Here is a 13,077-nt window from a genome sequence, read left to right as displayed (position 1 = left end):
TCCGGGTCAAGGGGGGGGGGTGTGTGTGTGGGTGTGTGTGTGCTCTGCCGGGCTGGAGCATGGGAGATGCCAAACAGCAGAGAAGCCGTGTGCCTCTGGAGGTCTGGTCTGCTCTCTTTTGACTCTGCCTGTAAACAAAGCAGCCTCTTCGTGTGCTCACGAAACCAGAGGTGGATGAGGAAGGATGCTCAATTAGTTAATTGCTCGCAGAGAGTCTGTGTATTAACAAACCAGAACAAACCAAACCCTTCAGAGCGAGGAGCAAGCAGTGTGCCTCTGACGTTGTGCCTGTGTTGGAACTTGCCTTAAAGTGAGAGTAAGGTTTGCTCCCCGGTCTGCTTTGTGGTTTTTAATCTCCTTTTCCTCATTTTTGTGGGCTTTAACAAGTCACTAGCTGGCTATAAATCTGAGACCAGCTGAACGTAGTCTGATGTGGAATAAGCTGCCGTTTCACTTGAAGAAGTGCTCCTCTTCCAGGGCGAGCAGAGCCTTCTGCCCTGGGAGTTAATGCGTAATGTTTATTACTTCTGTCTCTGCTTTTGAGCCCAGGCACTGTGGGTCCGGTCTGAGGTGTGTGCTTTGCTGGGCTGAAGCCCATCGCTGCTAATTGTTAAGCCCCCTCACACTCCCACACAGTCACACTTTCTCGCTGGATGACTTGAAGCATTCAGTTCCTATAAAGGGAATTTTTATTTAGCAGGCAATCCAGCAGAAAACTGGATGTCGCAGTTGGTGATGGTTTCCTTTCCCTTTTTCCTCACTAGTCTGAGGGTCTAAGGATGCTCAGGTACTCAGTCACTTAAAGGAAAAAACAAACAAAAAAAAAAAACACAAAAACTGTATTTCTGCAGCAGTTGGCTTTTACAGGAGCTCTGAAATGCTGTGGAGAGTCAGATCCCTTCGGAAGGGAGCGATGGCTGCTCTGCCCCAGGAGAGCTTGGGGGAAACTTGGAGGCTTTTGTATATGGAAAAGAGGGGAGACCTGGGTTCAGGTGGATGGCAGCTGCTGGTAATTTTTTTTTTTTTGCCCCTTTGGGTGTGGATGCCAGGAAGAGGAGGGGGCTGGAAGAGGCTTAGCCCAGTGCATGGGATTTCTTGATCCCATCTTGCTCTGTGTCTTCCTCCCTGCGCATCACCACAAAACTCAGCAGTAAGCACCCGGAGCACAAACCAAAACCCAAGCGCATCTCTGTCCCTGCTCACCACTCCGGGTATATCTGAGGGCTGTTTCTTTCCAGCTTCTCGAAAAAGGGGGCGATTCGGAGGGCAGCGTAAGCACGTTGAGAGAAAACACAGTCTCCCCTCTGCTGCTGTAAGCTGCTCCGAGCTCTTTTCTCCGAAAAGCAGAGAGCAGAGCTTGTGATCCCCTCCCGGGGCGGCGGCGGGGTGCGGCACCGCACGGCTCCGGCGCGTGGGACAGGACGTGGGCTCCCTCGTCCCCGCCGGGACACTCTGGAGTTGTCTGTCCCCTCCTGCCTTGCCCATAACTGTTAACTCCGGCTCCCCACCTTTGAGTGTGGGAGAGACTAAAACTGAGGCGTGATCTCTCTCGCCCCAGCCTGCCGGGCTTACAGCTTTGGTGCTGGATGGTTTTGAGCAGCTGATCCCTGCTTCGGGTCTCTGAACAGCAGCTTTGGGAGGAAAAATAGTCCTTCCCCTAGAAACAAGGCGGCTAATGATTTGTATTAACACACTTCTCATTTTTGGATGCTTCCTTAGGTGTAACTGCTCAGGCCCGAGTGCTGGGTTGTTGCTTTGAGCTGGACCAGTGATAAATTACCACTTACATGCTGCGCTCAAAAAATATATTTACCCAGCTACCCTGGAGGGTTGGGTTTGGCAGCTTACAGATGCCTTCGCCCTACCGGGTCAGTTCTGGAATTAATCTCCCTGCTTATATAGCCACCATCATTAAAGAAAGCATCGCCATGCTCAGTTTGGGGCGTTTGGCCTCTTTTTACAGTGAAGCGAGCCTGCAGTCGTGATACCAGCACACTTTGTCACGCTGGGAAGAGTTCATTCACGTTAGCTTAAGCTCTGTGGGATGCGCAAAACACAACAGGTGTTTGCTTTTGTTTTTTACTTCTTTAAACTACCTCTGAGCACTGGGCTTTTGTTTTTACTGCTTTTAAACTATCTCTGAGCATTGGGTGAATGGAAATGCACGCTTGGATGTCTGCCTCCTGCTTGCTCTGCTGGGTGTGGAGAATCTCTGATTGATTTCCCTCACGCAAAAAAAAAAAAAAAAAAAACAACAAAAAAAACCCTGGGACCTGCAAGCGTGTGAGTTACCCTTGAAAATTAAATCAGCAGCCACTTGGAGGAACAAGGAACGATGTGTGTGAGTCCTCCCTTTCTCCTCAGGGAGGTTTTACCTCCTGCAGCAGATGCAAATACCCTGAGCTGCGCGTCACTGGCCGACGGGCGCTGCAGGTCTGGCCCGCGCTGCGGGCAGAGCCCTCCCGAGGAGCCGGGGTCTGTGTGCCACTGCCCAGCGTTCGGAGTGGGGCGTGTGGCTTTTGTGCTTGCTTTTGATGAAGAAATCCCCCGGGGTTTAGAACTGATGAGAGAGCAGGAATGATGTCATGTTGGGCCGAAGCAATTTTTAAGAGTGGCCCCGGGCTACGGAGGGGAACCCACGAGAGCAAAGTCGGGTGAGAGCATGCCACCCTTTCATTTATTTCCACGTCTCTGTCCTGTTTAATTCTAGCCCTTTTTGGTACAGTAAGGTCTTTTATTTTCCCCAAACCACTTTGCAGATGCGTTTTCTGTGAAGGCCTGGGCTCTTACTGGAGGCTGGTAATGGCAGCTTTAGCGCTTGCTGAGCCAGCGAGCTCCTGCGTTTTGATGTCCAGGAGGCAATGCCGTGGAATTGGTAGAGCAACTGCATCCTAGACTGGAAACTGTGTTGCTCAGCCTTGCTCCTCACACAGCTAGGCATGGGGAAATGCTGTTAGTCCTCAGCTTTCCAGCCGTGGAAGTGAAGAGGTGGGTGTATTTGGAACTGCAGAATGTGGAGCAGTTTCTCCCAACTTGTGCCTGTTTATTTGGGAAATGGGGGGTGACGGGTCTTGGGGCAAAGGGAAACATTTTGCTGAGCTACAAGATACCAAAGTGGGATTTACAAATACCTTAGATTATCACACTTTTTTTTGAACTCTTGAAAGCTTTGATTTTTTTTTTTTTTTTTTTTTCATACTATGAGCAGTTAATCTTCTGTTGGCAAGAACTGAAGGCATCTGGCACTTGGCGTGGGGTAGGTGGTCGAACTTTCCCTTGTCAGATTGAACTTTAAAACCTCTTTCAAACTAAACATTGCTTTTTTCTGCTCTTTGCTTAACCTTCTGCAGCTGGTCATCAGCCTTTGGCCTCAGCATCCTACTCCCCTCCCACCCTCCCCTGCTTTCGTCTCAGCTCTCCTTAAGCACAGAAATCCAGTGGGGAAACTGCTTCGGACTGGTTTGGGTTCAAGCAAGACTGCCCGTCCTCTTAACAATTTGCATCCTAAAAGCAGAAGGCTGGAGGTACAGGGGCGGCAGGTAAGAGAAAGAGATTCCACTAATTTTTCATTGCTAATGAATTCCTTGTAGCAGGTTCTTTTCCCTTTGGAGGAGCCTGTGAATTGTAGCTGCTGCCAGAGCGGTTTTTCACTCTGGGCATGGGCCCAAGGAGCCGTTTCGAGAGGGTCCTCCCATCCCAGCTCTCACAAAGGTTCACTTCTGTACAGCTCGCTGAAGTGTCGTGCTCGACGCTTATCCCCAGCCTGTAGCAACTGCTTCACAATCCGTAAGGTCGGGTTGTCCTGAGTTAATCACAGATCTCTCGCCCGGCTGCCAAAGAGCCCTGCTGATTTTGCTGTGTGCCCCGTTTTTGGGATGTGGGGTGGGGGGACGGGGGGGGCCTGCCTTAGGAGCTGAAGGCAATCTCAAAACGGTTTGAGCTCCTTAACGTTCGCTGGGCTCCTGAGCGCAGCGCACGGGCGGTGGGCTGGGTGGGGCGGCTGCTGGAGGGCGAGCTGTGGGTCCTGCCAGCCCACGCAGTGCCGTCCTTCCACGCAGCCACAAAAAACTGCGGGGTGGCAGCAGCCGGCGTGGGCGGGGGCCCGGCTGTGGGGCACAGCAGGCGTGGGATGGGGGAGTTTCTCCACGCTTCCCCGGAGCCTTCTGATCTTCGAGCTGAATCAGCAACTTGTTTCTTGGCTTTCTACACTTCTTGCAGGGGGTGAAACAGGGGAAAAAAAAAAAAAAAAAAAAAGAGCCCTTTCTAATTTTGACACTCTTCCTTGCCAGTAACCCCTTGCGGTAATGCTTCTGGGATCCTTCCAGGATGCAAGCAGTTGACATATGGAGTGTGTGGCAGTGCTTCGGGGGAAAAGTGGGTGTTGAAGAGCCGTGGAGGGAGGACGTGTGTTTTTTTGGCTAAGTGCTACGGCGAAGAGCTGGCCTAAGAAATAGCAAGGGGTCTTGCCTGTCAGAGACAAGATCGGATGCGTCGGGGCCCGATTCAGCCTTAGTGGTTGATAAATTTGATTAAAGGCGTTCGTGTGAAATCCTGCATCTCCTCTAAGTCGACGGAGTCAGGACTGTACTGCCAAGTCCAAACGGGGGGGGGGGGGGGGGGGTGTGTCTTTCCCATCTGCCCGGGGTGGGATGAAGATGGGGCGCTCCCCCCCAGCTCGTGCGCTTCGGGTTTCAAACGATGAGACGAGCGGCGCGTTATGTCCCCACGACCTGGCTCTGCCTCGACAGGAGCGGGCAGGCCGGGACGGGCCGCGGGCGCCGCCGGAGCCCCGGGGGGAGCGGAGCGTGGGCGCGGGAGGGCTGCGGGCAGGCAGCGAGGGGCCGCGCTGCGCCGGGCCCAGAAGCGTGGCTGCCTCGCCGCTGGGCGACGCTTCCCGTCGGAGCAAAAGGCTCGGAAGAGCGGCGCTTCCTCGAGTACTTTCAATTGCCTGAATGGCTTTCCTTTCTCTTGCCCTCCCGCCCTGTGTGTTGGTTTTTTTGTTTCTATATTTGCTTTACTTCCCTCCCTTTTTTTTTTTTTTTTTTTTTTTTGCGCGCGCCCTCTGTGGTGTTGCGTCTGCCCTAAACCTTTTGAAAGATGATCTGTTCGTCGTTACCAGCAAGAGCGGTGGCCGTGGCCACAGCAAATACGTCTTGCTTCGCATGTTTTCCTGCAGTACTTGTTGCTATGCTATCGGGGTTTGCCAGAGGGGGGGCCCCTTGGGGCTCGAGAGAGTCTCGGTGCCAAGTGAGGTAATTTCTGCTTTTGTGGAGGAACTGGAGCCGGGATGAAGTCATTGCCCAAGAGCCCAGGGCGGGGGTTGGGAAAGAACCAGAGGTCTCCTGCATCCCAGATGGGCCCTCGAGCTGCTCCCGTTTCCCTCCCGCCAGCGCTGGCGAGGCCGCAGACACGGAGCTCGCCGGCGCTAAACGCGGCTGATCTGTAGTTTAATTGCAATCTGTAGTTTAATTGCTCCGGAGGCAGTGCTTGGGAGCTGTGGCAGTGAGTACGTGGGGGGGGCAGGCAGAGACCTACCCAAGTTAGACGTATCTTTTGAAAAACCCTTCCACGGCAGGCAAGTCCTGGGCGGGCTGCCAGCCCCTTTCCAGTAGTTGTTTCCCAAGCTGTTGTGGCTGCGGTCCGCGAGCTTCCTCCCACGGGGTGTGTGAGCAAACCCAGCACGGAGTCACGCAAAGGGCATCTCCACACCACGGTGCGCAGGAGATGGCTGATGAGACCTTGCTGCCAGAGCTGGTGGGATGTGCAGATGCCCTGCTTCAGCAACGGTGGAAAATACAAATTCTCTCTGCCTTGCTGGGAGATTTTGAGAGCTGCTTTGGCTGGAACGTGGTTATTAACGTTAGAGCCTACCCTCCTCGGGTACCAGGGACAGTCAGGTTGCCTTGAGGTGTTGTGAACTTTGGACAGGAACAGCTGTGGTGCACTAGCTATACCATACGTGCTTATAAAATACACTTTTTGAGATGAAAGATGCTCAGTGCATGGAGGGATGTGCTCCTCTGGAGACCTCTTTTCCTTGTCGACTCCCTTCTCTGCTGTAGCCTTTCCTGCATCGGGAACTTAAATAGTGTAAAGCTGAGGTGAGCCTGAAAGCACAGACAGTAATCGAAAGGGACAGGGATGCTCGGGTGAAGGGAGAAGAGAGACCAGGAAATCTAGGAGATTCCCCCAGGAAAAAGGGGAAGTAAACAGTCAAAACCGTTTTGTCTCAGGCCAAAACGGAGCTTGGGGTGCACCCGGCGTGAGGAAGACGGGCAGGATCCGTACAGAAGCATCAACGCCCTTGGGCTGTGGATCGGGGCAGCCGGGTGGCTTTGGTGGCTCTGTGCTGGCTCCTGTCACGGGCAGGGTCCTCCCGAGGTAGCCACCTTGGCTGGCTAACATGGGGGGGGGGGGGGGGGGGCTTGAGTTCAAACTCGTCAGGGCTGAGCCTGCTGCTTAAAAAAAGAGGGCACGCAGGGCTCCGGGAAAGCCCCGTTTTCGGTGTGGTGTTTCTAAAGGCTCAGAGGCACGCTTGTCCTGCCGGCGGTGTCTGTCTGTCCTGGCTTATCCTGCAGCCACAGGACACAAGGACAATTGGAGTGGAGCGTGGGGATCCTGTCGCTCTGGTGTTGGCTGGGACGGGGCCCCGCGGGCCGCGGCGGCGTGGGTTTTCTGGGCAGGCGAGCGGGTATAAGCTCTCTCTTTCTGGTTCCAGGACAATGCGTCTTCTTGTGGTGTGTCTCTTCAGTGTCTGGGGTCTGGCTGCCCCTGAGCACTACGTCGTGGAAGACGTCTGCACTGCGAAGCCACGCGACATCCCGGTGAATCCCATCTGCATCTATCGCAACCCCGAGAAGAAGCCCCAGGAGGGCGAGGGGCAGGAGCCAGGGAAGGGCAAGCTCCCGGAGTCTACTAACCCCCGGGTCTGGGAGCTGTCGAAGGCCAACTCGCGCTTTGCCATTGTCTTCTACAAGTACCTGGCTGACTCCAAGGACAATGGGGAAAACATCTTCATGTCACCCCTCAGCATTTCTACAGCCTTCGCCATGACCAAGCTGGGAGCTTGCGGTAGCACCCTCCAGCAGCTCATGGAGGTCGGTGGCATTTCCTCAGCCTTTTTCCCCGTAGCTGTCACCAGGGTCTGAAGGACGGCAAAGGTGATAGTGGCCGACTGCTGTTAAAAAGCCCTCTGGGTCAGGATGGCTCCCTGGCTTGGGAAAGGGGACCTTTATTTAAACAAGCCCCCGGGCAGCACATACACAGGCCGCTTGTCTCTGGATTTGCTTAGATCCCAGCTCTTTCCTCTGACTCCCTGTTTGGATCCAGCGTTCAGGGTGGATTTCCTGGGTTTGAGAGGTTAGTTTTCACCTGGAGGAGAGGAAGCCTGTCTGGGAGATGAGGGAAGGGAACGGGAACAGTTTGTTTCTTACAGATAGGGCAGGCGCTTAGCTGAGCAGGTAGCCAAGCTCCTCCTGATGTGAAAAGCGAGGAAAGCCATATCGAGTCCCATCGGGAGAGGCTCTTTTGTCTCTTGGGACAAAAAAAAAGACACCCTGCAGCTCACCCGGCTGCCAGGGCTGTGCCACCCTGCAGGAGCACAACAAATCCATTTCTTCTTGAGGGCCTCCTTGTAGCAAGCTGAAGAGTGGTTTGAGGGCTCAGCTGGGACTAAATAGCTTCTCCCTGCCCGCGCTGCTCAGGGCCTGAGCCTCCCCCTCCGGCCGCCGCCCAGCTCGGCGTGGGGAGCTCTGGTCCTGGACTGGGAGGTAATCCTGAGTTCCGGCGCTTCCGTGGGACGGCTTGAATTTCCCTGCCTGTCCGAGCACCTTCTCCCCGCCAAACCCGCTCGCCTGCCCCGTGGGGTTTGGGGTTGGGTACTGCCCCTACCTCCCCCCCCCGGTGGGGCCTTTCTCCCTGCGACGAGGAGGTGGGAATCAAACGGCTCCGCTCGGCCTCGCTGCCCTTTCAGATCCTGCCTCCGGGCTAAGTAATGTTGGGGTCTCCTGCCATTACCCACACGCTCTGGGCAGTGGACGACGTCTCCAAAACCTCCACTCGTGCCTTCCCCTCCGGGAAGCCCACCCCACTGGAAGGGGGGGGACCCTTCTCTTGCTGAGCCACCCAGGATGCAGAGCTGCACCCCCAGTCCCCGCTTTGCCCTACAACAGGGCCAGTAACACCGTCTGTGCCTGGTAGGAGACGGTGCCGGAGATCCTGGATGGGTGGAGCAACGTGCTGTGGGATTTTCTGTGCCTTAAAGCCCTGAGGTTGGATAGTAGTAGGCAAATTTTAACTCTCCTTCTGGCTGGCGGCTAGGAACGGCTAAGAAAAAATTCACTGTGCTGCAGAAATCTACCCTCAAAATGACTGCTCCGTGTTCCCATTCCCTGCAAAAGTAAGACTGTACCGGGATTGCTCAACAGGCCATGAGAATTGCCCCTGGGAAGGAGCAGCTTTCGGCGTTGTCGGCGAGGGGGTTTAACACAAAGCCTGAGAGTCCTCCTGCGGCGTGGGCCGGGGGGGGGGGGGGGGGGGGGGTTGGTGAACGCTGTGCGTGAAGTCTGTCCGTTTTCACAGCACGGGGGGGGGGAAGCCTGGTGGTTCGTACGCCAAGCTGGAAGCTGTTCTCTGGCAGGGGTCAGAGTGCCCAGAGGAAAACATCGCCGAGGCTTTAGTGGGTCTTCTGCAGGGCCACCTAAAGGGTTTAGCTAAGCCGTGCCCGCGTTGGAGATAGACACATATAAAATGATGCGTTTTCCTCTGACAGCTGGGGCAACCAACGTGGGTGGGGAACAGAGCAGATCCAGGCGGGCGTCCTGCCGATAGCTCTAGGGAAGGAACCTCAGTGAGCAAGAGCTGGAGTCTCCTCTCGGGTGAGATGGTGGGTCAAAGACAGTCCGAAGCTGGGACCGGCCAGAGGCAGAGTACGGAGAGCAAGGAAAGCAGAGAAAGGGGAGCAGCAGCTCTTCATGCTGAGCAGCGCTTAATCCTTCGTTAAGGACTCTCCAAAGCGAGGTTTCGGGGTGGTGATGTGTTGCTCTTGGGTAGATTTGGGTTCCGAATTAAACACGGAGGGTGAAGCGCTGTGGGGCTGCAGTTTCCTTGGCTCCGTGACGGAGGCTGCCGAGCGGCAGGCAAAGGCTGCGTCCGTCCCCACGCGCTGCGGGGCCGGGGGGGCAGCGAGAGCCCGCTCATCGGTTCCTTCTCACCGTCTGGCTCCTCCAGGTCTTTCGGTTTGACACCATTTCGGAGAAGACATCTGATCAGATCCACTTCTTCTTTGCCAAGCTGAACTGCCGGCTTTACAAGAAAGCCAACAAATCCTCAGAGCTGGTATCAGCCAATCGCCTCTTCGGGGAGAAATCTTTGGTCTTTAACGAGACTTACCAGAACATCAGCGAAATAGTTTACGGAGCAAAACTCTGGCCCTTGAACTTCAAAGTGAGTTTGAACTACGCGGGCTTTTTTCCTTTTTGTTTGTTTCCCCTCCCCTGTCCTTCTGCTTTTGCCCCGTCCCTATCTTTTGCCCCCAGGGAGCGTCCTGCTCTGGGGGTGTGGGACACCAGAGGGGACTCTGAGCGGTGCTTAAAAACCCTCGACTTAACCTTTTCTGGTCCCTTCCTTCAGGAGAAGCCAGAATTTTCCAGAAAGATCATTAATGAGTGGGTGGCTAATAAGACAGAGAAGCGCATTACAGAAGTGATCCCAGAAAATGGTATTGATGACCTCACTGTCTTGGTCCTGGTCAACACCATTTACTTTAAGGTATGGCTAATGAAACTGGGGGAGCGACCGATTTCCCTGGGGGAAGCACCGTGCTCATGTTTTCCTTCCCCCTCTCCCTTTTAGGGGCACTGGAAGTCGCAGTTCCCAGCTCCAAACACAAAACTGGATTTATTTCATAAAGCCAACGGCGACACCTGCAAAATCCCAATTATGTACCAAGAATCCAAATTCCACCACGCGTCCATCCCCCAGGACAAAGTCCAGGTGCTGGAGCTGCCTTACAAGGGGGACGATATCACGATGGTGCTGGTCCTGCCCAATGCTGGGACGCCCTTGGTGGAGGTGGAGCGAGACCTGACGTCGGAGAAGCTGCAGGACTGGATAGACTCCATGACGGAGGTCTCGCTCTTCGTCTACCTCCCTCGCTTCCGCATCGAGGACAGCTTCAGCGTCAAGGAGAAGCTGAGAAAAATGGGGCTGGAAGATCTCTTCAGTCCAGAAAACGCCAGACTCCCAGGTCAGATGAGGAGAGGGGGATGTGGCGCAGGGTGGAGGTGGGGGGTAAAGCCATTCCTCCGGCAGGTGCTGGGGCTGCAAGTGCAGCAGCAGGCGAGGAACGAGGACCTGGAGGTGTTTAGATGTCGCTGCAGTCAATGATGGACTCGGTGGCCGGGTCCCATCAAGGACACGCAGCCCTGCTCTGCGCTAAGGACGCGGGAGATACGCAGTCAGCTGCAGTTGGTGGAGGATGCTTTGGGTTTAGGGCAGACGTGCCTGCTGCTTGAACACAGGACACGAAGGCTGGAAGCGTGTTCTCTCGTGAGCTGTTGTCTAAAAACCCACAGTTTTAACTTTCTCCGTTTTGGGTTTCAGGTATCATTGCAGAGGGCCGTACAGACCTGTACGTATCTGAGGCTTTCCACAAAGCCTTCCTCGAGGTGAGCCGCGTTTTGTTCCTCTTTGTTTTTAAAAACATGAAGCATTTTTTTAAAAAAAAAAAAAAAAAAAGCTCTGAACCCATGGCCTTCACTTCCCCGGTGATGTGGGGCTTTGGTGGGAGGTGGGAGCTTGGCACCCACCTCCTGTGGCAAAGGAGGGCGAGCCCTGTACACGCTGCACGATGCCCATATTTTAATCCCATCTTCTCCCGTGGTTGGTAGGTGAATGAAGAAGGCAGCGAGGCATCAGCTGCTACAGCCGTCACCGTCTCCGGCCGTTCCTTCCCCATGAACAGAGTAATCTTCAACGCCAACAGGCCTTTCCTGCTTTTCATCCGGGAAGCCGCCCTCAACACCATTATCTTCATGGGCAGAATAGCTGATCCTTGCTCCTAAGGGGGCCCCCGGGGCCTCGCTTCTCCCTCCTCTGCCTCTGGGAAAGGGGCAGTAGGCTGTTGCCACCGAGGCCCGGCCGCTGCCGGCCTGGTTGGTCTTACTGTTTGGTGCCGGCCGCAGGGAGGGACGGCGTCCGGCCGGGCTGCTACTGCTCCCCCTGCTCTGTCAGGGGAGGGGGGCTCGGGGGGCCCCTTGCCTGCTCCACCCTTCGTTCAAAGGGGACCCGAATTTTTTTCCAGCACCGCTTTTTTTTTTGCGGCACCCAAACCTCAGTCCGGCATCGCCGTCATAGCCAACCTTCCCCCCTCCCCGTCAGGCCTCAAACTGTAACGCCGATCCCCTGGTTCATTAAAAAAACCTATACGTCTGTACATAACGAAGTGATCTCTGAATGGACCGTTTTCACTAAGTCACTTCCTAGGCTTATTTAAACTTTCCCTCTTCCAACCTTTTCCCCCTGCCCTCCCCGCAGAACGTCCCCACGCTCCAGATCTCGGCCAGTGGAACAGCAGCAGCCGCGTGGCGGGCGCTGGCTGGGCCAGAACAGCTTTCCACAGCTCTGCCCGGACCCCCTGGTAGGGGGAAGAGCTGCCGACCCCCGGAGCCCTCCTCGCCAGCGGCGTGCCTGAGCGGTCACAAGGCCAAGCCTTGCGTCGCCGGGGCTCCGAATCTCTCTTTTTGAGCAGTAAGGTTTGAACTAGCTCCCTGCTAAAAGTCACGGGGGCAGGGGTGTCTGTCAACCGTGGCAAGGCCCGGGTGAGGTAACCAAGGTCACTAATCCTCCTAAAAAAAAAAAAAAAAGAAAAAAAATGTCTGTTATTTCACCTCAAGTTTACTCGTAGAGCTTGAGGTGTTGCCATGTGTGCGATCGGGCCTCTGGTCCTGCGCAGGGTGGCCGTGCTGCTGCGGCACCTCTGACAGGCTTCTTGTCTTCCCAGAGGAGGGGTGAGGGTTCCTCCTGTTTGAAAGAAAAAAAAAAAAAAAAAAAAAAAAAAAAAAAGGGGGGGGGGGCATCGAGGCCTAGCCCTGCCCGCAGGACGTGTGGCAGCTGCTCAAACAGCAGCAGGCGGCCACTCCCCAGCACGCAGCTGGCTCTGGATTTTGTAGAACCGGCGCAACATCCTGCCTTCATCGAGGGTTCCTCGTGGCAGCCGTGGCCCCGGCGAGCCGGGCTCTGAGCGGGGGGGCGGCTTCGCCGTGCCAGGCTGTGCAAGAGTTGGCGTGAAGAGATGGTTGGTCGCTCCCGTCTCTGGGTTTCGGAAGCAGCTTTGGGTTTCGGAAGCAGCTCTGGGTTTCGTGGGAGGCCCTCCCGTCCCCCCCGGGAGGAAGGTTTGAGCGTTTGTGTTGCCAAGCGTGTGGCTTGGAGGGGGCGAGCCGCCTCCTCCCTCGTACCACGTGGCCGGAGCGTCGCTCCCCTACACACGTACGGGACCTAGAAAAAGCAGTTACCCCTTTTGTGGCGACGCAGCCCGCCCGCGGTAACGCCTCGGGAGGGAGCTGGGGAGCATGTGGGCAATCACTGAGACTCCACCGAGCAGCTGCTCTTCCTCTCCCTGCCCTGCTCTGGCTTTTTCGTGCTGGCTCCTACCCTCTGCTTGCTCGCCTCCCGGTGCAGCTCCAGAAGCAGCCTCCTGTAACCTCCTGCTCCGCGGTGGCTGAGCTCCGGAGGGCCGAGGCGGTGCCTGGGTTTCCCTCGCGCGGCGCCCGACCAAAATGCTTTTGACCAGCCCCGGGGGGGGCAGCTGGGAACGGGGCGCTGAGCCCGCAGCCACAGTCCTTCCGCCACCTGCTGTGAGACCAAGGAGGGCTGAGCCTGCAGAATTAGTGAGACAAACCTCCTTGGAGAAAAAAAAAAAAAAAAAAAAAAATAAAAGAAGGAAAACCAAAACCGAACCAGGACAGAAGTCATCCGAGGTGCCAGGAAGAGCAGCCTGGCCCTGGCCAGCCTCCCCCGCGCTGATCAGAGCAGTCGGCTACAAGACACAGACGAGGATCTGAGTATTAAACCATTTAA

The 13,077-nt window shown here is 55.5% G+C and overlaps 1 protein-coding gene across 1 annotated transcript; it reads left to right on the top strand.

The window, feature by feature from the left end:
- The first annotated feature begins 6,519 nt into the window (after positions 1-6,519).
- Positions 6,520-11,434, top strand: SERPINC1 (serpin family C member 1). The gene is made up of 6 exons (XM_033005796.2): positions 6,520-7,097; positions 9,229-9,444; positions 9,631-9,768; positions 9,853-10,246; positions 10,603-10,667; positions 10,890-11,434. Exons 1-6 carry the CDS (start codon positions 6,723-6,725, stop codon positions 11,061-11,063), a joined length of 1,362 nt encoding a protein of 453 aa, XP_032861687.1. The 5' UTR covers positions 6,520-6,722; the 3' UTR covers positions 11,064-11,434.
- The last annotated feature ends 1,643 nt before the right edge of the window (positions 11,435-13,077 follow it).

The sequence above is a fragment of the Tyto alba genome, unplaced genomic scaffold (assembly GCF_018691265.1).
Source record: "Tyto alba isolate M040663 unplaced genomic scaffold, T.alba_DEE_v4.0 Super-Scaffold_1000006, whole genome shotgun sequence".
Classification (NCBI taxonomy): domain Eukaryota; kingdom Metazoa; phylum Chordata; class Aves; order Strigiformes; family Tytonidae; genus Tyto; species Tyto alba.
The sequence above is the reverse complement of the archived record's forward strand: the minus strand, read 5'-3'. Positions and strand labels throughout refer to the sequence as shown.

Coding starts and splice junctions, on each gene's coding strand:
- SERPINC1 (XM_033005796.2), top strand. CDS start 6,723: ATGCGTCTTCTTGTGGTGTGTCTCTTCAGTGTCTGGGGTCTGGCTGCC. Junction 9,769..9,852: donor TCAACACCATTTACTTTAAG/GTATGGCTAATG, acceptor TCTCCCTTTTAG/GGGCACTGGAAGTCGCAGTT. Junction 10,668..10,889: donor TCCACAAAGCCTTCCTCGAG/GTGAGCCGCGTT, acceptor CGTGGTTGGTAG/GTGAATGAAGAAGGCAGCGA.